Here is a 24781-nt window from a genome sequence, read left to right as displayed (position 1 = left end):
TGTTCAGAACTGCAAAACCTGAATTGAATCTGTACTGAGAGCCCCCCTACTCCCACCCCTGGTCACTATTTTAGGCCGCACTGGTCCATCTGTGTACTTTCCCTCACTTACCCATTCCAGTTGGCAGAATGATCAGTCAAACAGTACCTGCTATTCTGTGCAACTGTACACTTCTCTTTGAGTGAGAAGTCTCTATGAGCTTGGTGGAATTATGCGGCCTCAGTTAGGGTGCTTCCGGACAAGGTTTTTACTGGGCAATCACATCGCCTCATTCACAAAATTTTAGGTGGCATGGGGATGAAGACTTTATCTCCTAATTTGGTGACAGGGTAGCGACAGCAAAAAGAGGCTATTTTAAAGCAAAATAGCCCCCTTTTGTGGCAGCCACTGCTGCACCACCAAAATTCGGTGGCAAATTACTGATTTTCTTTATAAAGGGTTTTTTTTCCCCTGCCACTGCGCCAAAATTTGGTGATCCTGCAATAGCAGGGCAAGCAGCGGTAGGGCATGTTCCATCCCTGGAAGCTTCAGCAATCGTGATTAATTCATTAAATGTAAAATCAGGTACAGAAATAGGACGAACTCATTTTAAAATTAGTTTGTGCTCAGATATTATGTTTTCCTCTAACAAATCCCCTCATGTCTATTCCAGCAATTCATATATTTTGGAAATGTATCAAGGTATAAGGTAAATGTGCACAAGACAGAGTATATGGGACTTAATACACTAGAAATCAGGAATATGATAGCCACCAAATATGGAATCAGGTGGAGCTAGTAAAATATTTAGATATCTGGCTAACTTCTGAAATAGATAAATTATATCAGTGCAATTATTAACCTTTATTTCTGTCGTGGCAGACATTAGAAATGGTTCTCTATGGGAATCTCTTGGAAAGGTAGAATTGCTACCATTAAAATGAATGTCATATTGAGGATACTGTTTATTTTTGAAAATATGCTGACACCAGTGCCATGGGGAGAGCAATCCTAGACAGCCATAGGATTTTCCGGTTTCTGGGAACCGAGCTTGGAGCCAGCACTGTGCTCCCTGCCCCCTCCCCTGCCCCCTTATAGGAAGTGCGGTTCTCACTGGTCTCCGCGCTGGGAAACGGAGTGCAGAGAGGGCAAAAAGGGGGGGCATTCCCGGGGGCAGGGAGGAGACTGCAGAAGCTTTGATAGGAAGCTTCCTATGGGCTGCGCAGCCTCCCCTCCTCCCGCTCTGAAGTGCCCCAGCTAGACAACCAAAATCAGCTGTCTAGATAGAAAAGCAGGGCAGGCAGAGCGCGGAGGAGAGAATCCCCTCCATGCTCTGCCTGTCCTCCATAGGACAGTCAGCCACCTCTGACTTCGGTGGTGGCCAGCTATCCTGACAGGATTGCGCCCTAAGTCACATTTATGGGAACAATGGTGATGTGAAAACAAAACTAATTTTATTCAAATTTTTGTGAGAATGCCCTCTAATTAATTACTTTTGGGGAAAGGTTAGATGTGTAATAATAATTACACATGCTTCTTTATCCCATGACCCTATAACAGATGAACAGATAGATCCTATACACAAAGAAATGGTTCAGAACCTACTGACTGCTGCTAAGATTTGGTTGCCAGAAACTGAAGGAGTAATGTTACCCTAGGGATGTCCAGTGCAGCAAAATCCAGCCCTCTTGGGGCTCAACAGATGTCCCCTGAGCCCTGGCTTGGCTTGAGTTGGTGAGCTGAGCCACAGGCTCCCCACCGGAACTTGCGGGCCTTGTGCGCAAATGGCTCCTTCTCCCTCCTGAGAGCCTCTGCGAGTAATAAATATATTACAAACTATATTTTCAAAAAGATAGTGAATAGTGAAACCCTGGCAAAACTGATGTTCAGGTTTCTAGCATGTAGCTGTTTCCTGACTAGGCTGTAGATTGATTTAAATTGCATCATGGAATTTTCAGAACGAACACAAATGCTACTGACTAATGTTGATGAAAGAACAAAGAACTGACACTTACATCTCCCCACTGGTAGAAGAGCTTGGCTGCATTCCACTGTAACTTCTGGTTCCGTTTGTTCCCCACTATTGGGGAGCGCCCACGGGAAAGGCCCTTTTTAGTGATGTTCACATGGTGTCCCTTCATCCATTCTGGCCAGTTGCCACGATTACAGCGGTGAACAAAGCGAGCACATTCCAGGAAAAGAGCTGCTCTCGCCACCACTGGTGCCTCCTAGAAAATGTTATCAAAATGTCATTAACAATTTGAAAAACAAACAATCTTAAAATAACACGGTGCCAAAATACTCAGTGAAACAAGACATTTTATGCAGATCTGTATTTCTACATAGTGCATGCTTGGCTAATTCTGGCGAATGCATGATGTTCTGCTGCCACTTAGACATACTTTTAAATATGGACAGCAGTATATAAATCTATTAAATACATAAATATATTCAAAACCATTTAAGTGAGGGAGATATCACAGATTACTCATGCTTATCATGTCATTTTATCAGTTAGCAAGGAGAGGCAGGTTAGGAGGAAGTGTTAAGAATGTACTTATGATATTAGATTTGTGATAATGGCTTCATCCAAACAAACGATAGTTGGAGGTGATCACATGAGAAGCTGCTAAGTCTTTTTATTTCTTTTTTAATGTACAAACAATAAGTCCAATTACATGTATTGACTTTACTCACTTAGGAGCAAGTATCTACTGAACTTACAGCCAGGTTACTAATATTCCCAAATGGATCAATGGTGGCAGCTGCGGGCAAGACTGGACACAAGCCCATTATGTTTTCTTTCATTCCTACTAATGTAGGCTGACTAAAAACCTTCAACCTGAATGCCCTTCATCTTCAGGCAATGCTGTTTCTTTTGAGTCTAGAGTCTCTGGCAACAAGACTGTCAAAATAAATTACATCTACGTTATTCAAAACATTGTAGACATTTGGACTGGATACACTAAGCAATTTAACGCACAATCCTATGCACATTTAAGCAGAAAAAAGTCCTACAATTCCCAGCATGCCCCAGCCAGCATAACTAGAGGGATGCTGGGAGTTGTAACAGTTTTTTCTTTCTAAATAGGCATAGTATTGCACCCTTAGCCTCATGACTGGGGCCAGTTCCTTAATCGTAAAAAATTGGGTCAATTCACACATGACACCAAACCATGGTTTGGCACTACAGGATACAAGCCATATGGCCATGCACTGTCTCCTCTTCCTCCTTCTGCACTCCACTCAATTAGTTACTTCCTGATTGGTGGCAACCCATAGTTTACCAATACATCTCAACAGGCAAACAATGGTTTGCTCTTGTCCTCCAAAGCAGGATTGCAAACCAGCTAAAAACAGTGCCTCAAACCAGGAATTAACTAATTAAGTGGTGCACACGAGGGGAAGAGCGAGTGGGCAAGCCTAAGGCTCAGTTATATAATGCCAAACAATGGTCTAGCATTACATGTGAATCATCCCACAGTTACAATGGTCAGTTGCTCCAATACAGATAAAACACACTCACAAACACACATTTATACTTGCATTTCATACATGCATTCAAGGCAGCTGTACATTTTTCCATAGCCTTCAATCTAGGCATGAAATATTCATAGTACAACTTGTTATATCAACTAGTAAAGGCACCCATATTGTCAGGAAATCAGTCTTTCTTCCCTGAGCGAGCTAGATTAGCACTGAAAAGTTTTCAATAATAGGAACTGAATAGGATTTTGTAGCTCAATCCTCTACAGCCAGAACTTGACTTGCTTTCAGGGATGGTGGTTGCTGCTGTTGTTTTTTGAAATAATACTAACTTTGCTTATTGTTTCTCTTACTCCTTGTTGTGGTGTGGCAAAGTCAAAGTCTGTTTTTAATTTAGTTTTGTGTTTACTGTTGTTTTGTGTTTACTCTTGTATTGTGTTCTTCAAATAGGAGAGGACACTTTGCCAGAAAATCTATGGTTTGTAGCAAGCCTACTACATGTGTATATAATAACTTCTACACAACTTCTCCAATTGAACCTGCTACCTTCAATCATCACTTTAAAATTAAGTGGTAGTATATAGAAGGGGAAGAAATGGAAGCAGTGACAGATTTTACTTTCTTGGGCTCCAAGATCACCGCAGACGGTGACTGTAGCCATGAAATTAAAAGACGCTTGCTCCTTGGAAGGAAAGCTATGGCAAACCTAGACAGCATAGTCAGAAGCAGAGACATCACCTTGCCAACAAAGGTCCGTCTAATCAAAGCTATGGTTTTCCCAGTAGTAATGTATGGCTGTGAGAGCTGGACTATAAGGAAGGCTGAGCGCCGAAGAATTGATGCTTTCGAACTGTGGTGCTGGAGAAGACTCTTACGAGTCCCCTGGACTGCAAGGAGGTCAAATCAATCAATCCTAAAGGAAATCAACCCCGACTGCTCATTGGAAGGGCAGATCCTGAAGCTGAAGCTCCAATATTTTGGCCACCTAATGCGAAGAGAAAACTCCCTGGAAAAGACCCTGATGCTGGGAAAGACTGAAGGCAAAAGGAGAAGGGGACGGCAGAGGATGAGATGGCTAGATAGCATCACCGATGCAATGAATATAAACTTGAGCACGCTCCGGGAGAGAGCGCAGGACAGGAAGGCCTGGCGTGCTATGGTCCATGGGGTCACGAAGAGTCGGACACGACTAAACGACTGAACAACAACAACAATACATTGTGGGTGGCCCAACTGGGCCACCCATAGTTATGGCTGGAAACACCATTTTGCACGTTTTTCCCATAGGGTGAACAACTCAGTTTGGGGGGCATAGCTAAGCCCCCCTTGTCTGATCTGCCCAAATTTTGCATGTAGATAGCTACAAAATTTTCTAGTGGATTAGCTAGGTTTGGTGCATAACAAAGCTAATTATGGGATGTTATTGGGGGAAAGGATTCACCCCTCATGTAGGGCCTCATGGACGGAAGTTAGCATTGCTCTTTGAGATATAAGTCCATGGGGAGTTCTCCTAGTGCATAGGCTATGGTAGAAATTTTTTTTGAGTGTGAACATTCGAGAGAAAAGAGTGAAAAGGCATAACCAGCCACCTGTCTCACGAAATACGGATGGAAAGATGCCAAATTTGCCAGGCTGGGAGAGAATGGGTTAACTAGCAGTAAGGTCAAAATCCAGCAAGATTGGTCAAGGATTGGGGGAGATATGAGCTTCCCCCCAAAAACCACATTTGCTTGTATTGAGGAAAGTTGGTTGGAGCCTTCAGAATGTTTGCACTGAGCTGTGGCACGCAGCCGGGGGGGGGGGGGGGGCGTTAAGGGGCCCTCTGGAGCCAAGTGCTTTTAAATGATGGGTTATATACAGCAATCCTATGTAGGTCTACTCAGAAATACATCTCACTTAATTCAATGGGACTTAATCCCATGTAAGCATGTGTACGTGTGTGAGAAATGGTTTTTTCCCCCTCCCCCCACCTTTGCTTTCAATAAGTGGGCTCTGCAACAAACTGCTTTCTCTGTGTTGTTATTCTGGAGGAATGTCTGGGAGGGGGTGTTGGTGGGTTGCACTGTGTAGCAAAAGGTCTGTGTATAGCAATACAGGTGCCCTTGGGTCCACCTCTGGTGACCCTCCCCCCTTTCTGCCCCACCATTAGATTGGCCACAAGCCTCCACTGCAGAGACCTAGGTACAAACCCCCCCAAATGGCCCCAGCCTGGGGCTCTCTACCAAGCTCCTTCCCAGATCCCCCACCCCCATCACAAGCCCCCACACCCTGACCGCCACCCTCAGCATGAGCACCAACCCCAGACACCCATCCCTAGCACAAGCACCCACCCAGCAGACCCAGTCATGAGCTCCTCCCCAAACCAGCGCCCCCCACCTGAATTCCCCACCCCCAGACCCCCACCCCAGGCACAAGCCCTTATGCACAAGCACCCACCCTCAGTATGGACTATGCCTTGGAGGGGGAATCTATTGTGATTATGGTATTTTTCTGAGCAAATCCATTGTGTGTTGGGGTGGGCTGGTGTATCACCATTCTCAAAATGCAGGAAAATCTTCTCTTACAACTCCAGTGCGGATAAACACCAGAGTCTCCACACCCTTCCTAACAAAACCTGCAATATCAGTGGCAAAACCCGAGGTGGTTTGTGAGTTATGGTTGAACTGAACACACAAAAGCTGGGAAATCATTTTTCCAACCATAACTCCAGCCACCTTTCAAACCACAACACGCCTTGGGCAAAGGGTCCAGCACATGTGTGGCAAGTGACAAAGGGCAGGAGCCCATTGGGATGCACACATGACGTGACTGTTGAACCACAGGGCTCTGGGATCTACAGCCTGAGTGCTCGGACCTGTGAGATATTATGCACGCCAAGTCAGAGTTGCCCCCTCATGCCTAAATGAAAACAGCTGAGGGAAAGCCAGCAGTACAAGGGCTAACAGTTTGGCACCCATACCCTCCACCCCATATCCCATTTGTTCCAACACCCCCTAGCCTGTGTCACTATCAGCAGTGAAGGAGACACCAGCGTGAGTGCTGGTTGGCAGAGAGTAAGCTGGGATGTCATACCAGATAGAGAGAAGAAAGCCAACACCCAGCACAACAAATAGTTAACAGTCTGGCCCCCATTGGGCTGCAGCAGCATGGCTAGGGTAAACAGCCTTCAGCCCCCGGCCTCCACCCCATTTCTACCTGCCTGTAGGAGTGCAGGAGTTCTGACAGCTCCAGTCACTAGCTACAAATGTTATCGGCTCATTGTTGATGTTAATAGGCTATCTGTGGCTGAGGATACATTTGTAGTGGCTTGTAATTAGCTGGGGATGCATTTTCAGCTACAATGTATAAACCAATTGTTGAAGCTTCTTAGCTACTACCGTGAGTACTGCCCCTGCAATACTCTATGCTGCTAGCACAGAGATAATTGAGGGACTGCTCCACACAGCTTGGCTCAATCTGCCTCTGATAACTCGAGCTATAATTCCATCTCCCGGGGAATCTGATGAAGTCCACAAAAGCTTATGTCACTTTAAGGTGCCACAAGATTCCGTTTTTGTTTTTTATTAAATGTGTGCTTGTCTGTTTGATTATAAAGAAGGAGTGTGGGAGTTAGCTTGTTACATTAAATGGTGGATGTGAGAGAGGGAAAGTGAAACCCGCCCCCTTCTCCGCTTTACCTTACTGGACACGGCTATTTTAAAAAGTTTTCTCCCACCCAGTTCACCTCCAGTATCAGAAAAGCAGCTTAAAGTAGCAGGGTATGTAGCAAGGAAAGGAAAGGTGAGGGAAGGGTGGGTTTTGCTTCCCCTCCCCTGTGAGTTCTTTTCAGTATAAAAACCTAACCCCCACCCCACTTTATAGTCAAATAGGCAAACATGTTTAATAAACACACATACATGTGATTTGGCCCTAGCTACTCCTCTGGGATTTCAGCAAAGAAACACGTTGTGCACATGCACATGCATGTGTAGCAGGGAGATCAACTAGAGGAGGTGCAAAGTTCCAGGGTGGGAGAGAATCTTTCAGTAGGAAGACCCAGGGGCCCTTTTCTGCCAGCTGCAGAGGTTTAATACCACCACAACCACCACCACCAGAGGTGTTATGCTCACCATGGAAACTGTAGAGAAGCAGGTAACATGTGGGAGTTGCTGACCATAGCAGCTCCTCCCTTTCCTACCTCCTTGTCTGGCTAGCTGGATTTAGGGAGTCTGAGATTTACTGTTCTAAGCCGTTGTGGGAATAGTGGCCCCCAATCCATAGATCCTTATGCACACAGCAGCTGTTTATGAAAATGTATTTATTTATTATTGATTACAAACATATTTTATCCTGCTTTTCTGCCTCACTATGAGGCACTCATGGCTGCTCACAATAAGATCCAGTACAATCAAAAAACAAAACAAAACCTTAAATCAAAATGACATATTTATACTAACAATAAAATGAAGAAAGAGCAGGTAATGCCAATCAAATAACAACAGAGAATAAGCAAAGGAAAAAGAAAAGTCAGGAGAACAAAATTCCAATCAAATAACAACAGAGAACAAGCAAAGGAAAAGTCAGGAGAACAAAATTAGGCATCGAAGAGGCCAAAGGCCTGCCAGAACCAAAGAGTTTTTAGCTTGAAATGGAAAGTCATCAGGAAGGATGCCAAATAAATCTCCTGGGGCAGGGCCTTCTAAAGCCTAAGCAAAGCAGCAGAGAAGCCTTATGACATGTTCCCATCAAATAAGACTCAGATATAGGCAGGGCCTGCAGCAGGAAGGCCTCTCAAGATAACCGTATTCATGTGCTGGGTAGGGGTTGATTAGGAATGCAAAGTAAGTTTAGAAGGGACCCAAAACGTTTCAGAAAAACTTGTGTATTTCACTTAGATCAGGATTTGTCTATCCTCGATGAGCAAATTTACCCAGTCATCCATCATTAAGGGCCTAAGTGTTTAAACAAAAGTGCTTAAAACTGGACAAGCACCTTCAGGGGAAAATAGTAGCTTTGTGGAATGATTTTGGATTGGACGCTCCAAGCCTGCTTTTTCTAAAGAAAGTGACATGGGCAATTCTAAGCACATTAAGTTAAAATGCTTTGAACTGGAATATGTAGTTTGTCCATGAGTTGCTGAAAAGGGGTTAGTTGCCTGGCAACAACAGCCCACAGTTCTTGACTGCGTAATCGGTTTCAGTAAGGTTTTATTTGTGAAGACTTATCTCAGATAAGAGGGGTTCATGATGTAAATTCCTACTGACCCATTCTAAATATAAAGCAAATGTTATAAACATTATACTTAGAGAGAGTTAGCATGCTGAATGTCAGAGCATTATGCAAATACCCTGCAATAGCTTACCTTATGCTCAGAGCAATCTGAAGAAGCAGCAAGAGAAAGATGAAGATGTGTGACAGAATGGATAAGGATGAATTCACACCACAGAGAAACACATCACAAAATGAGGAGAAATGAATCAGCCAGGAGATGCATAGCTGAAAAGAACCACAGGTTACCACTTTCACTGTCAACAAAAAACAAAGCAAAACATGGCTGCAGAATTCTAACAAGATGGACACTTCCTTTGGAATTCTGTTTACAAAATGGCATCTGTGTTTCTTCCAGTACAGTATTTGTCCTATGTCTTTTAAATATGGTAACAAAAAGTTAAAAACACACACACTTCACAGTGCTTCACATGATCCTAAAAGGCTTCCCAATGGTCAATTCAACACTTACAACAAGGTGCAGGGCAGGCCCAAGGATGGGAGTGGAGAGCCAATTAGTATGAGGAATAAATTGAGGTTAAATTCTAGATTCTGCTTCAGGATGTCTGTGCAAGTTTATAGGGTGTCCAGCCCTTATAAGATCTTGTAAGATTTGCGGCACATACTGGAGCCAATCAGAAGCAGTGTTAGAAAAGAACAAGCAGCATTCTAGACAGGCACAGAGAGAATGCTTGTAACAGAAAATCTAGTCTAGGACTTGTACTTTGAGAAACAGAAAGATGTTTTTCTCTCTATACAACAGCCTCCCCCAACCTGGTGCCCTCCAGATGCTTGGGGCTTCAACTCCCATCAGCCGCAGCCAGCATAGCCAGTGGCCAGGAATCCTGGGAGTAGTAGTCCCAAACATCTGGAGAGCACCAGGTTGGGGAAGGTTGCTATACAACATGCTCACCTGAAAACTGCAAATCCCATAGTTCCTTAGTTCCTGCCCTCTTTTCCTGTGCACAGGCAAAACAAGCCAACAGGATGTGGAATTCACAGGGCAGCAGGAGGGAGGGGCAAGAACCAAATAACTGAGATTTCCAGGGGCAGTGGGAACTAGTCCTGCTGACAGGATTTACAGGCCCAGAAGAGATGTGAGCTAGGCTCTGGCCTCCAGAGTGGCTAGAAGAACTGGTACTAGATCCCACGGACAGGGAAGAGTGCCTAAACCACATTTGTGTATGTGCCATATACTGCCATGTCTGACTATAAATACAAATCAGGGACCTTAAGAAGCTAAAGGACACCAATCAATCCTCCAATTGTTCAAAACAGACAAGGCCTTTCATAGGGCAAGGGAATGGAGGGAGGATGCTACAAGGTTGTACCAGGCCCAGGGAAATTAGGCTTGGGCACTGGTGTAGGGAGGCAATTTGGATGGATAAAAATAATAAATTCTACTCATGCAGGCCCTCTTAACCCTACTACCACATACTTCTGTATGGAAGAAGGCATGTAGCTTTGGGGTCAGCGGTGGAAAGCAGAGACAATTTCATAAGTAATGGTATGTAAGTCTTTAAAAATAAGTCTTTAAATCTTTAGCAAAAACAATTATTATGCCTGTTTTTTCTTTAAATGTTTTAACATTAATTTTAAATACTAGGACTGTATGGTGAGAAACAGTACTGACTGAAATAAGCAACAAAAAGTTGAGTTTTCAGAGCAATGACTCCTCTGCCCCCCTGCCCTTCTTACTGCAACATATTGAGAAAGGTAAGCAGATGGGGGGGGGGGGGGCTGGTATAATGGCATGGTAAACTATATTGCACAAAACAGGTAGTCTGTGGGAGTGAGAAGTATAAAAGGGAGAGTTCAGACATCCTTCTTCATATACCTTCCCAAGGGCAGCTAAATCTGGCTGCTGCCTAACAGAAATTGTTTCAAAGAAATAAGTCCAGAAGTGTCCAAAAGGAGTTGAGGCGACATGATGGTGCTAGTGAAATGTGTGTAAAAAATGTGTGCTTATGTAGAAACACCTATAAATACATGCCATGCAACACAAAAGGTTTTAAATACAAAAGGACTCCTTTGAATGGCTGTAAAACCATTTACAGGCAAGGAGTGCTCCAGTGGTGGATGAGATGAGAGAAAAGCAATAAGTATGAAGTAGCTCAAGCAACTGCACAGATTGGCTCATAATCTATGCTAGGCTTGGATCATCTAGGCCTTGGATCCACAAATCACCATGCTATAAGTAAAGCATAAACCACAGTATTTGAAGAGTCCCCCCACCCCACCCCCAGTGAATAATGACAGCTCTGGTTTGCTTTAATTATTTATAGCATCAGCTGAACTTCTCCATGGAATTACAGTGGTCAGAGCCATATATGCCACTCTTATGTTTATCAGACATTTACAAAGTCTTCATAAGCGGAGTCGTGAAATGTGGAGCCTTAAAGAAATCCCAATAATAAAAGAGCTTTTTTCATGAGGTGCAGCATAAATCTAGTAAATCAAATATTCTATCCACATCTATAGTTACAGATGGGGACACAAAAAAACCCCACCCTGTTCATTAATCATTTTGCTTGGCAATTCTTTCATACTTCCTTTTTTCTCCTCACCCCACCCCATCCTGCCCAGCCCACCAGTCCACACCAGTTATGATGCCTTGCATCCCGGCTTATGCATCACTGGATTATTGGTTGCAAACAGTGTACATGAGCATTCATGCAGTGACTTACGAGATCAAGGGCAGCTGCCAGAATGGAGGCATCAGGGATTGTTCCTGGTTCGCAGCAGTTTAAGAGAAACTGAAAGCGCTTCATGCCTTGTCGTATTGCTCCCAGGTTTACGACATTCTTGGTTTTGCCTCCCTCTTGGTTGGAAGCCAGGTGATCATCACAGGTCTGGCAACCTTAAAAGAGAATACAAAAGGGGGTGGTGGGAGAGAGGGGAAAGAGAAGGGCCCCACAAGAGTTTAAACATAAAATGGGCTCACAGAAAATCCTGGCACATGTGGTTCCTATTTCTCTGCCCTGTGCATGATCATCAAGCCTAACACAAGGATAGAGATGCGCATGAGGAACTTCCATGAGCACAGTGATGTCTGTGAACTCTGAGGAAATATTCATCTCAGCTAGCAGCAGAGAAAATGAGTGAGGGTTGGATACATACTGACTTACCCCTGGAAATGAGTGTTCTCAGAGTTTGATTGCTATACAGCCAGGTCTCTGAAAACACATTGCTGCACTGTTTGCAATGGCTGCAGCATAAATGAGTCGGTCAGAAGGCAAAACCATTGAAAGCACTACGGCAATATTGTTATTGCAGAGTAACACAGTGATTTTCCAAACTTGGGGGAGGTTTTCAGAGCCTAGTTTCAATCAGTGCAGATCACCTAAAGCTAGTGGAAAGTTACCCCCCTAAAGTTAGTCGTGACAAAGTCCCATTGAATCACAGGAGTAAGTTGGTCATCCCATTACTTTCAGTCGTGACTCAATTTAGCTGCAACAGGGCCATTGGTTTCCTTTAAATCTGAGGATATGGAGCACGTAATGGAATCTGACATTCAAGTGTGTGCAAGAGCATCACAGGATCAGACTTCAGTAGTTGAAGACACTGATTTCCTTGGTCTAAGTCCCAATGATGTAAATGGAACTTAACTCTCAAATAACTGTGCTCAGGACTAGAGCCTTTGCAGATTCCTGACCTAGTGAATTCCTTTTCATAGTCGTTTTCTAGATGAGTGGCCCTCCTAATGGTGGATACGAGACAGAAGTGTATGGGTAGTAGCCAGACTGCCAAGAGGAGGTATTTTGGAAGTAAGCAGAACAAAAGGTTGCAATTTCAGAGATCACACAGGGTTCTCTATCTTGTGCAGCACTGTTCAGCTGAACATCCTCTTCAGACCTTCCTCATCAATACAAGGAGGTTGGGGGTGGAGGTGGTAGGGCTGGATGGCAAGTTCCTGGCTTTCCTCCATAGTTAGGAATTTTTAAGAGATCTAACTATCTATCTAAGCCAGTTTTCAACATTCCATCCCACTGTTCCAATATTCTGTCAGACTCTAGTGAGAGTGACCAAGAAAAAGAATCCAGAGCAGAACTATGCACACTTAATAATAAATGTAGTCACATTACGGACAAATGAAAAGGGGGAATCATGCTATCAACCCTTTATTGAACCTGCTGTCCCACCTTTTTTGAGTGAGTTCTTGAGTGCAGTGCCCACTTACATTAACTATGGTGCAGTAGAGGAAAGAAAAGGTAAAGTGTTATAGAATGTATATTCATGGATATATCAACTCAGTAGAAGGGTTAGGAAAACACGGGAGCTATCTACCCAAGGCTTATCAGAATAGAACTAGAGAGGGATGGTTTCTTTCTGGAGAAACTATACACTTTCACAATTTCACAGAAAGATCGATTGTAACAGAATTACACTTTCATTAAAATTGGATATACTGGTCAAATTAAAATGGGCAATGGTTGTCTCAAAATTCAAAATCTAAAATTTTAGATTTTGTCACTTAAATCTGTTACACCACAAGCCATTCATGGATGATTTTAATGCAGTCTTCAGGTACTGATTTATATGTGCAGCAACAGGGCTCGTAAACAGGGCTTGTAAACAGCAGCACACACACAAACCCAATGCTACATAAAAAAAACTCTTTTGAAATTGAGGACTTTCGAACCAGTTGGTGATAATGGCGTTTGGGTCTGTTGTACAAATAAAGAAGTTAAATATTCTACTGGGCACACTGAAGACCTTTAAAGTAATTACAGCCAGAAACAGCCCAACTACTACTTCTATTAAAATAATATCAGATAGCAATAGTGACATGACTTTATTTGGTACAGCACCTTTCTTTGTATGGAAATGTATTGCGTGATGGAGCAATGGCTAAAGGATATATACACGAATGTAGTAATGTTACTTCCATGTTTGACTTTGCAATATGTAATGTCAGATCTTGAAAAGTGCTATGAAAAATACAAAGAGAACAAAATTCATTGAGATGGGATGCTGCGTTCCTTTTTCGGTACAAAAACAGGAGAATGTCAAGATGCAAGGGTGTTTCCTTGGTAACAAGGAGCTCACATCTGCAACCGGATGGCTCTGAGTCTGAAGTACTTGAAAGCATATAATTCCTATTTCTTTTTTAATAGGAAAGAACATACTTTCTTCTCAGATGCCACTGTTTTAAAAATAACAAAACAATTAAATGTGTGTCTCAGAGAAACAGTCTTAATACTATTAATCATATTATTAAAGGGACAGCATCTCTCTAAGAAATGGTATGAAGACACAAGACAAGCAAACACAGAAGAAAAGAGATAATTAAAACACATTTTGTACAGGGTTTTCCATTTCATCAGTGCTGAATTTTACCGAAAATGGTAGATGATCAATAATGGTGAATAAAAGCTGGTGGGCACATCCATCAAAGAGTGAAATTAAATATTAGCACAATATGTTTGAAACCAGATACCTGCTTTCAAATAATTTCACCTTTTTCCCCAAGTGGTGGATTTTAGTTTTGGAAGTCCAAATGTTACTTTAGCTTAATTTATTGGCCCATATTTGCTTTTCCTTCTTGGCAAGAATTGCATTGAAATCAAAATGGCGTAAGGAGAAAAGGAGGAAGAAATGGCTACAAAGTATGCAGAGCCAGAGAGAGAGAAACAAAATGAGTACAAAAGCCATGCTTTTAAAGGGCAGAGAGTAAATTAAAGGAGGAAGGTAACAAAAAAAAGGAACAATGGGAAAGTAAAAAATAAAAAGGACTGAAGAAACAGAACCCTGATTTCTAACCATCTTTTTCTTCTGTGTGATGAAGCTTGGATGGATGTCTTCGGCAGGTGCGCCATTTACCAAGCCGCTTGAAGAAATTCTCCTCTTCATCACGCCCGTTCTCCAGACCACTTCCAGGCCCTCCTTCCGACAGCTTCACTGCACTAGTAAATTTCACCTAAATAAAAGAGGGTGTGTCATTCATTGTTAATATGCCCTCTTTCAAGCAACTTCTTCTGATGTACCCACTTTCCATTCTTGTAACTACAAAAATTGGAACGCTCCAAGAGCAACCAACTGGGAACAGTACAGTCAAAAGAGGCAGAGAAGGAGGAGCTGCTGGTCAGCTTTCTTTGGTTGTTTAACTGTGTTTATATCTCTCCTTAGTAGTTAATCTTCCTCCTCCTCAGGAAAGCTAGCCACTAAGGAGAGAGATAAGCAGAGCTAAACAGAGAACAAAGAAATCCAGCTAGTGGCTTCTCCTTCCCTGCCTGTTTGACTGTGATCCCCTCCAGGTTCCTTGGCCTGTTGCTTGGGGAACCTCAACAGTTCTCAGGAGTCAGGCAGGGCCAGAGAGCGCCCACGTGGTGAGAGTAACATGCGGCATGATTCTAACATTCCAAAGTTTAGCTAGAGTGATGGCTTCGAGAAAAGGCAGGTGAAAGTTCTGAGTAGAGATATGAAGGCCCGGAAAAAAAGCGGAAAATCTGAGGGGAAAAAGTTTTTTTCAGTCCCCCCCCCCCCCCCGCGAACCGTTTTTGGGTTTTTTTCCAAAAAACTGAAAATATTAAACAGCTTTGGATTATGAAATATGTTCTTTTAGAATGTAAGACAAAGTATTTATATATTGTTACCCAGCCTTTATTCCCTCCCCCAAAATGATTTCTAAAAACTACGTAATAAGAACACTTTTATAGAAAGACTGCAGATACAAAAAGTCTGGAAATAATGAAGCTATGGGGGAAAATGTTTTTTTTTTTAATCCTCTCTGTAAGATTCCCAGCATAGTTATTTTTTCACTCCTTATTTTTCCCCACTTTTTTATTGTGAATTTCAACGAACAAAACAAACAAAAAACAACATAACAAAACCAAAAAGGAAAAAAAGTATAACAACATTCTAAAACCCTCAGTTTTGAATTATTACAATATTCCAGAAAGAGTAAAAAGGGGGGGAGAAATAGAGATTACACATAAACTTAAGTAAAGCAGACCAAATATCCACATATAAGCCCATTTGCAAGTTATGCCTATATACCACTCTTTCAAATGTTGCTAGCATTGTTAAGTCTTCAATCCATTGCATTATAGGCAGTGAGCTTTCATTCTTTCAGTATCGTAGTATCAATCTTTTGGCAACCAAAAGGGCGTGAAAAATCCATTTCCACTGACCATGTGTTACATTCCAAGAAGCAGGTAAGTAATTTGAAAGAACATTTACATCAGTAAAGAGCTTTCCAATACAAAATGTATCTGTATAATAACTTCCTCCCAGAAGGAGGCAACCATTGGGCGTTTCCAAAACATATAAATAAGAGAAGCATTGACTGCATTACACCTCCAACAGTTAACCAAATTTAATAAATACAAAACAGTATTTTTATTTATTTATTACATTTCTATAGACTGTCCTGCCACTTCCCTCTCTGACTTGCTTACGTGGCCGAACAGTGAATGTGTTACACATGGGAGATGGACATTCTACTTTCCTGATGGGTTGGGCACCTCAGTGATAGTTGGAGCTTGATCTACATTAGCCAAAGCTCTCTGTGTGGTTCAAAACACCAACTTAAAACTATAAAACATGATAACATAGTAAAACATAAAAACCACAGGTTTAAAACAGAATAAAACCAAAGTAAGAACCAAGATAAAAGCCAGCAGCAGTGCAAAGATCTAAAAACACACTAATAGAAAACTAATGGGCTAAAAAAACCTGAGAGAATAAAAAGGTCTTCACCTGGCACCAGAGACACCACAACGTAGGCACCAGGCAAGACTCTCGGGGGGGGGGGCATTCCACAACCATGGTGCCACCACCAAAAAGGCCCTCTCCTTAGTAGCCAACCGCCTCACCACATTCAGCAGGGGCACCTGAACAAGGGCCTCTGAAGATGATCTTAGGTTTCAGGCAGATATATATATATATATATATATATAGAGAGAGAGAGAGAGAGAGACGGAGAGAGGCAGAGACAGAGAGAGAGAGATGGAATTGACTAGGACTACAAAGCAGCTTGGGTCAACAAGCCAGGGTGTGAACAATTCAGCTTTATTAGGCCCCTCCTCTCTGAGGTGGCAGTCTGGAGACAGGGAAGCAAGGCATGGACAGCATCCTGCAGCTGACTTATTCCTCTTGACCAGTCAATTTCTACCCCACCAGATCCTACCCCACCTAGAAAATCAAGACCATTGTGAGCAAGCCCAAGCTCCCCTCTCCCATAGCATGCAAATTGCTTTCTGGGCTAAATTCAAGGTGTTGGTCTTAAACTATAATGCCCTAAACTGCTTAGAGCCTGGCTATCTAAGAGGCCACCTGTGTTGTTGTGAACCTGCCCAGTTATAAAGATCTGCAGGAGAGGCCCTTTTGAGGACCCCATTACCTCCAGAGGCCAAAGGGTTTTCTCCTGATTTCGACTGTCTAGCCAGGGCACCTCGGAACACTGGGGGGGGGGGGGAGGCCGGATGGTGCATAAGAACATTGTAACAGCGCTTCCGCTGTCCTCTCCCCACCCCCAGGAATGCCCGCTTTTTGGCTGCTCCACACTGCTCTTGCGAGCGCCGAGGCAAGGACATACCATGCCACCTACAAGGCAGCAGAGGACGGGGCAGGGAGTTGATTTCCTGAGAACCAACCTTGGAGCACTGGTTCCGAGCTTGGTTCCTAGAAAATGAAAAATCCTATGGCCATCTAGATGCTGTCTAGTGGCCATAGGATTGCGCTCTAAGTCTTCTATCCAGTAGTGTAGTGGCAAATTCAGAAGAGCAGAGTCCCTTTGTGACAGTCACAGCCACGCCCCCTCATAGCCACACCCCCTTTTAAGATTGTACAACCTTGTAAGATATACAGCCTTCAGCTGGGATCCAAAAACAGTGCAGCTGAGAGTAAGGCAGTGATATTTCAATTGGACGTCTGAGAAAAAATGCAGGGGTGTTAAAATCTTTTTCACTCACTCACTCACAAACATTTTAGGTTTTCAAAATATGATACTCTATGGAAACTTCACCCTCTCAACTCAGCCTTGTGGACAGATCCCTTCTCATTTAAACAGCCCCCTTGCACACTCCCTTAGCGCCCCAACATTACCCATTAGCCTTCCCTAAGCCCTTCATTATATCTCTCCCATCCCACAACAGAAACGTCCACACACCCAGCTGGATTGAACCACACACACACACCTTCTTTCTCCTCTCCCCCCAACTTTTTTCTGTTTCCCTTCCCTCCACCAGGGTTTGTTCGCCCAGATACATGCCAACCTTATACCAAAAAGTGTAGCTGACAGAGCAGGTTCCATTTGGCAATCCTGCATACTGTAGAAATTAATGTTCAAGAACTAACAGTGCAATCTGATGGGTGTTTATTTCAAATTAAATTTACAGAGATCTTGGGAAGGCAGCTAAGGCTGCAGTCCTATGCACACTTTGCTGGGAGAAAGCCCAATTGGCAATTGAACATAGTGGGACTGACTTCTGAGTAAACATGCATAGGATTGTGTGATAAATCCTAAAAACTGGCACAAAACAGCCACCTGCCCTGCCCCATAAGTAAATAATGGTGGAAGTGCCCCCCCCCACCGCTGCTGCCGTGGCCAGTGGCAGCAGCGGCAGCTCTGAACAGGTGGCTTGTGTTGCAGGAGACGAGGGCAGCACCAGGCGCACAGGCACGGAGCAGGGACAGGCAGAGAAGCCAAGAGCTGAGGAGGAAAATGAGGTGGGGGGGGTGAGAGGAGGCTGCAGAGCTCCCTCAGGCTCCCTCTCTCACTTGCTCGCTCCTTTTGTCAGGCCAGCAGCCAAGAGGCAGCTGCCTGCACTCCTTCTGCTCCCTCCTCCTTCCCTAGCAGACTGTGACCCAGTTGGGGGCTGGCTTCAAAAAAGGTGCAGGAGTGAAGCCCCGGTGTGACCTGCCACCACTATACCGCTGCTTCTGTCCCTTGGCCTTGTCTTGCTGCTAAGGTGTGGGCAGTCAAGAGTCCTAGGAGCAAAAGACACTATTGCTTTTAGGCTTGAAAGAGAATCCACAATGGGTACCTCTGTTCCATGGTCTAACAGAAGTGGGCAACTTGTGGACCTCCAGATGTTTTGACCTACAACACCCATCATCCCTTATCATTGGCTATGCTGGTTAATTCTGATCGGAATTGTAGGCCAAAACATTTGGAGGGTCAGAAGTTGCCTACCTCTCATCTAGAGGAAAATATTTTAGACTTTCTTCTTGTCAGCAATACCCATACAAGAAAGCCATGATGAATACTGAGTCTGTGCAGGGGGGAAAAGCAACCTACTCCATACATTTGAGGAGAAATGAAACAAGGAATATTTTTTTTACTCAACCTACACCTTTAGAATAGGGTGTAGAATAAATGTAAATGATAAAGTCATTTCTACAATTCTAACTTTGAACAAATACAGGGTTCCTTTCCAGAAGAGGTAATTTCAAGATCAGTCAAGTAAGATCTTTCAGTTTGATTGTTTCTGATCTTTGACACGGAGTATTACATATAAACAGACTGTTATCTATAAGTCCGTTCACAGTTCTGGTAATTTCATCCTTAGTCCTATTCAACTATTGATGTTTTTATTTTCTGTAGGAGCGAGACATGGACATTTTTAAGATACCACATGCATATCTCCACACTTCATCTCCCTACCACTTTGAGGCAACTTATTTACCTTGGAACTTTGCCTGATGAAAGAAAGACGGTCGACTGAGCTGATATCCAGAAGGTCTTCGACACCATCTGCCAGACCAGAAAGGGATGAGCGTTTCAGCCAATTCCCTGTTATACACAGAACAAAGACATGAGCACGTCTGAATCTACCGGCAATAAATGTGAATCTCTGACGAAACTGGTACTGACAAAGCTAGGAACACAAATTTAAAAATCTGGAAATTGAATTTCTGATATATGAAAGAGAAAACACTGCATTATGGATGGAAAAGAACACTAATCAATATGGAGGAAGACCAAATAATATCTATTCTTTTAGCGCTGTTGAAATCTGAGCAGAACATTTATTTGAAAATCTTTGTCCACCTACTGACACATGAAAAAATATGAAAATATTAGAACTTATTTAATAATATAAGAAAGAGACACACATTTACCTAAGGGGAGCTTGAGCTTCTTTCGGAGTGAGATCCGTCTTGAGCGGGAACGGGAGCGCCTCTCAGTGGTTGTCCCCGAGTGTGCAGTTGTGCATTCTGAGGTATCTGGCTCAGACTGGCTGCTAGTATCACTCGCTGCACTCTGTGATTTGAACATCTTTCGCCAGAAATCTTTACGTCCTAGGGCTGCTCCTTGCATTTGTTCATCACTGTGAGGGAACAACACTTAGCTGACTGTACCCAGAAATGAACAAAATATGGCAGCACCTTAACTTTTTATACTTTGGCCTGTGCTCTCTGGTAATAAGAGCATTACATGACATTTTGTTTGTTTGCTTTGGTCTTCAGATGCTTTGCCAACTTTAAACAGGCTGGTGAGGTAAAACATTGTTCTGTTGTGATGATGATGATGATAATAATACTTAGCCTTTATTTAGCATTCCGAATACTCAAAAACACTACATACATGATCTTGTGATCCTTACAATTCTGTAAGGTAGGTCAGTATCATTATCCCCATATAGCAGATGGGGGAGGCACTGAGGCTGAAGGAGTGATTTATCTGTGGCCAGCTGGAACACAATTGCTACACAGTACATAACTTATTTATGTATTTATTTGATTTGTACCCTGCCTTTCTACCAAGAAAAAATGGCACTCAAGGTGGTTTACAATAGTAAATAAAACTTGATTCAAACAATAATCAAACAAATGCGGTAAAACGCAATTAAAAACACAACGATAACAGAATAAAAACAGCATCCAACCCAACAGACCAGCTTACACACCAAAGGCCTACTTGAATAAAAAGGCCTTTGCTTGCCAGTGGAAGGAGAGCAGAAAGGGAGCCAAACTAGCCTCCCCCAGCAGGGAGTTCTACAGCCTGGGAGTGGATACTGAGAAGACCCACTCTCCTGTCGCCACCAAGCGCACCTTTAAAGGTCACAGTCTCAAACGAAGGGCCTCCCTGACAGTAGTGTAGTGGCAAATTCAGAAGTGCAGGGTCCCTTCATGACAGTCACAGCCACACCCCCTCACAGCCATGCCCCTTTCTAAAATTATACAACCTTGTAAGATTATGCAGTGCAAATGAGCTTTCAGTCACTTTGTTAGGAGTATCTGGTCACCCTAATTCAGAATTATTAAAAGGTCCATTTGAAAAGAAAACACACACACACAGTCATGTCCAGCAACTTGCTAGAAAATATTATTTGGGTACTCATAGAATCATAGAACAGTGGGTTGGAAGGGGCCTACAAGGCCATGGAGTCCAACCCCCTGCTCAATGCAGGAATCCAAGTCAGAGCATCCCTGACAGATGGCTCTCCAGCCTCGCCTTGAACGCCTCCAGTGTGGACTAAAACAGTTAGTCCTTTTTAATTCAAGAAACAGTCATCATCATCATCGTATTTTTATTATTAATTATTATTATGAAGAGCCATTGCAACCAGGTGTGACGCAATGTCCCATTAAAATAAATGGAACTTAGTCCGTGGTGACCCACAACTCCTTCAAGGCTGCAATCCTATACACACTTATTTGGGAGTAAATCCCACTGAACATAATGGTACTTACTTCTGAACAGACAAGTAGGATTGCCCTACAAGGCAACAAGCATAACTACATTCATTAGGGGAGTAAACTGAAGTCCAAATCAGCCCCCTGACCCCTGCGATTTCCCCAAATGCGGGAAACTCGACTGCATAGGCGAGTCAGTAGCCACGGATGTAGACGAAACACGCTCGAGTGGTGGGTTAGAAACAGACCTTTACTGGAGATATAACAAACTTACTTCTCAAGATAGGCCGGCGGAGGTCAGCATCACTTGCAGGAGGAAGAAGATAGGAAAGCAGAGGGAGGAGACAAGGCAAAGGCAGAAGAGGGCTCTCATTCCCTCCCACCTTACTCATATTAACCCTTCGGGTTCAGGTAAAGTGACTCATGGCCGTACTCCTCCAACATAAACTCCACTGAACACACTGGGACTTACTTCCGAGTAAACAAACCTAGGATCCTATTGTCGACCAGGGGGGGTTGGATCCAACCCCAGGCCCCCTCCTGTGCCTTGAAGGGCAAACTTGCTGTGCAGACAAACAGCAGGTGAAAACTTTTCACTGCATGGTGCTAAAACATGACCCCTGCACATCAAGCCCACTAGAATCCCTCCCACACGCAGCAAACACCACGCATAAGCAGGAGCAACAGACAATGGTGGCGGCAGCGCCCACTCCTGCCGTGGCCAGCCGCAGCAGCCCTGAACAGGTGGCCGGTGCTGCAGGACAAGGGCAGCGCTGGGGGCACAGGCACGGAGCAGGGACTGGCGGGCAGCAGGGTGGGAAAAGGGTCAGGAAGCTGAGGGGCTGGTTGGGGATGGTCAACATGCTCAGGGGGTGGGAGGCGGAGGTGCTGAGAGCTGAGGAGGAGAATAGGGGGCGTCGAGAGGAGGCTGCAGAGCTCTCTCAGGCTCCTCTCGCCCCCTTTGTCTGGCCAGCTCCGCATGGTAGGCAAGAGGCAGCCGCCAGTTGCTCACACTCCCTTCCTGTGCTCCCTCCTCCTCCCACCACGTCTGCCCTGCAGCAGCAGCAGACTGTGACCCTGCTGGGAGCCGGCTCCAATAAAAGTGCAGGAGCAAAGCACCATGTAGAGCATGTTACAGCAGCACAAACGGGATAACTAAGGCATGCATGACCATGGCCAGATCAAACATCTCCAGGAACAGGTGCAGTTGACACTCTAGCCTCAGCTCCTGGCCACCACCAAACCCTGGCACCCAAGTTCAAAGCAGAGTCCAGGAGTACTCCAAACTGTGAGCCTGAGTCTTCAGGGGGAGTTTAACCCCATCCAGCACAGATTGAGCCCCTATTCCCTGGTCTGCCTTTTGACTGACCAAAAGCGCCTCTGTCTTGTGGATCAAGCGTCAGTTTGTTTGCCCTCATCCAGTCCATTACCGACATCACATTTGTCTAGACCTGGAACAGCTTCCTTGGATTTGGATGGAAAGGAGAGATTGTCAAGGGCTCCTTGGAGGCCTCTCTCAGTCTAATCCAGTAGCCAAGTCCAGACACAGACAAATTGATTCTTTTCAAAGCTTTATTCCTCTTTCACAACTTAACAACTCTACCGTTAGTAACTAGATATGAGCAGCAGAGTACCTATGCCCTAAGTTGGAACAGTTGGTCCCCGTTTGAAAGGGAATTACTGGCAGACCCCTGAACTTAAGGACTAGGGAGAGTCCCTCCCCTTTTCCCTTGGATCCTCTGGGCGCAGCTGTTGTTTGCGCGCCAACCGGGCACTACGCCTCCTTTCTGCGCCCTCCATTTGGCGCCGCTCTCTGCGTCGGCGTCGCGCGTCCACCAAGTCTGCTTCCCGCGCTCTGTCACTCCCTGGACTGCTATCTAAGCTAGGAATGCTGGTGGGAGGAATCTCCGTCAGCTGTTGGCCCTGGGAAAGAGGAGCGTGCTCCTCTCCCAGGAGGGACTGCTCTTCCTCAGAATCAGAACTACTCTGCGATTCTATGGGCTCAGTGTCCACCCTGACAGAGATAGGGTTGGGTGTTATCAGCATACTGGTGACACCGCACTCCAAGACTCTGGACAATATTTCCGTGTGTGTGTGTATGTCCGACTAAGCAAACCAGTCACAAATCATTTAATCTCCTACTTGTTCTGAGTAATTATTCTTAGTATATTTGTCAATTACAAAACATTGTTTTCTCCAAAACCCTGGTCTTGGGTCCCCATGACCCCTCTTCAGTTTAATCCAATGTAATTATTTCTATGGCAACATAGAGTGTCTACTGCAGCACTGACTACTATACACAAGGAAGGTTATAGGGGAAGTGGGAATATAATGGGAAGGCAGGTTGCAGGTCCTGGAAGAATTAAGTGGAGACATATTTTCAACTAAGGAAAAATGTCCCCTCCATTTTGCCAGATTTTTTTTTTACTGTCATGAAGAGTCCGACACGACTTAACGACTGAACAACAACAACATTTTTATATTTCCCCACCCCTCAGGAATGGTGCAGGATAGTTTCCTTCATCATAAATCTATCTATTCTAGGTGTGTATGGGACTTACTTCCAGGTAAGTGTGTATAGGATTGCAGCCAGGCAGAGCAATCCTACCAGTGGGTTGACGGTAGTGGGTGATCTGAAGAAAGAGAAACTATCTAGCAAACATGCTAAGAATTATCTGAAAGCAAAGGAGGAAGGAGCTGTGCTTTCCACCCCCACCTCCACTTTCAGGGATTTACCCCCCTTACTGTTACGATTTCCCCCTCGTTGGTTTCAATGTAAGGAAAATTATGTATGCCCACTCCGGGGCTGGCTTGCATTTCCCCTATTTCTGGGAGCCCTTTGGGGTAATGGGAACCCTATGGATCCTGAAGAGCCTTGCTTAGAATATGGCAAAAATAAGACACAGAAATCAGCCCATCCCACATTCTAGATACATACGTACATATGTATGGTTCAAATAATTCAAGATGTTGTTGTTGTTCAGTCGTGTCCGACTCTTCGTGACCCCATGGGCCTTCCTGTCCTGCGCTCTCTCCCGGAGCGTGCTCAAGTTCATATTCATTGCATCCGTGATGCTATCTAGCCATCTCATCCTCTGCCGTCCCCTTCTCCTTTTGCCTTCAGTCTTTCCCAGCATCAGGGTCTTTTCCAGGGAGTTTTCTCTTCGCATTAGGTGGCCAAAATATTGGAGCTTCAGCTTCATTATCTGTCCTTCCAAAGAGCAGTCAGGGTTGATTTCCTTTAGGATGGACTGATTTGACCTCCTTGCAGTCCAGGGGACTCGTAAGAGTCTTCTCCAGCACCACAGTTCGAAAGCATCAATTCTTCGGCGCTCAGCCTTCCTTATAGTCCAGCTCTCACAGCCATACATTACTACTGGGAAAACCATAGCTTTGATTAGACGGACCTTTGTCGGCAAGGTGATGTCTCTGCTTCTTACTATGCTGTCTAGGTTAGCCATAGCTTTCCTCCCAAGGAGCAAGC

The 24781-nt window shown here is 44.2% G+C and overlaps 1 protein-coding gene across 3 annotated transcripts in view; it reads right to left on the bottom strand.

The window, feature by feature from the left end:
- The window catches only part of UNC80 (unc-80 subunit of NALCN channel complex), a 168625-nt gene that overhangs the window by 87426 nt on the left and 56418 nt on the right, over positions 1-24781 (bottom strand). Inside the window, exons 20-24 of one of the 3 annotated variants that reach the window (XM_084819218.1) lie at positions 19780-19988; positions 19344-19450; positions 14536-14632; positions 11400-11572; positions 1995-2207 (exon numbers count right to left, since the gene is read on the bottom strand). In XM_084819218.1, the coding sequence (XP_084675344.1) occupies positions 1995-2207; positions 11400-11572; positions 14536-14632; positions 19344-19450; positions 19780-19988 (799 nt within the window). Of the gene's footprint in view, positions 1-1994; positions 2208-11399; positions 11573-14475; positions 14633-19343; positions 19451-19773; positions 19989-24781 lie in introns of all 3 variants that reach the window. The other 2 variants (XM_084819210.1, XM_084819202.1) reach the window with 2 other exon arrangements.

The sequence above is a fragment of the Heloderma suspectum genome, chromosome 1 (genome assembly GCF_057233095.1).
Source record: "Heloderma suspectum isolate Gila_16-S chromosome 1, 16-S_ref, whole genome shotgun sequence".
Lineage (NCBI taxonomy): Eukaryota > Metazoa > Chordata > Lepidosauria > Squamata > Helodermatidae > Heloderma > Heloderma suspectum.
This window is presented reverse-complemented; position numbering and strand designations above follow the sequence as displayed.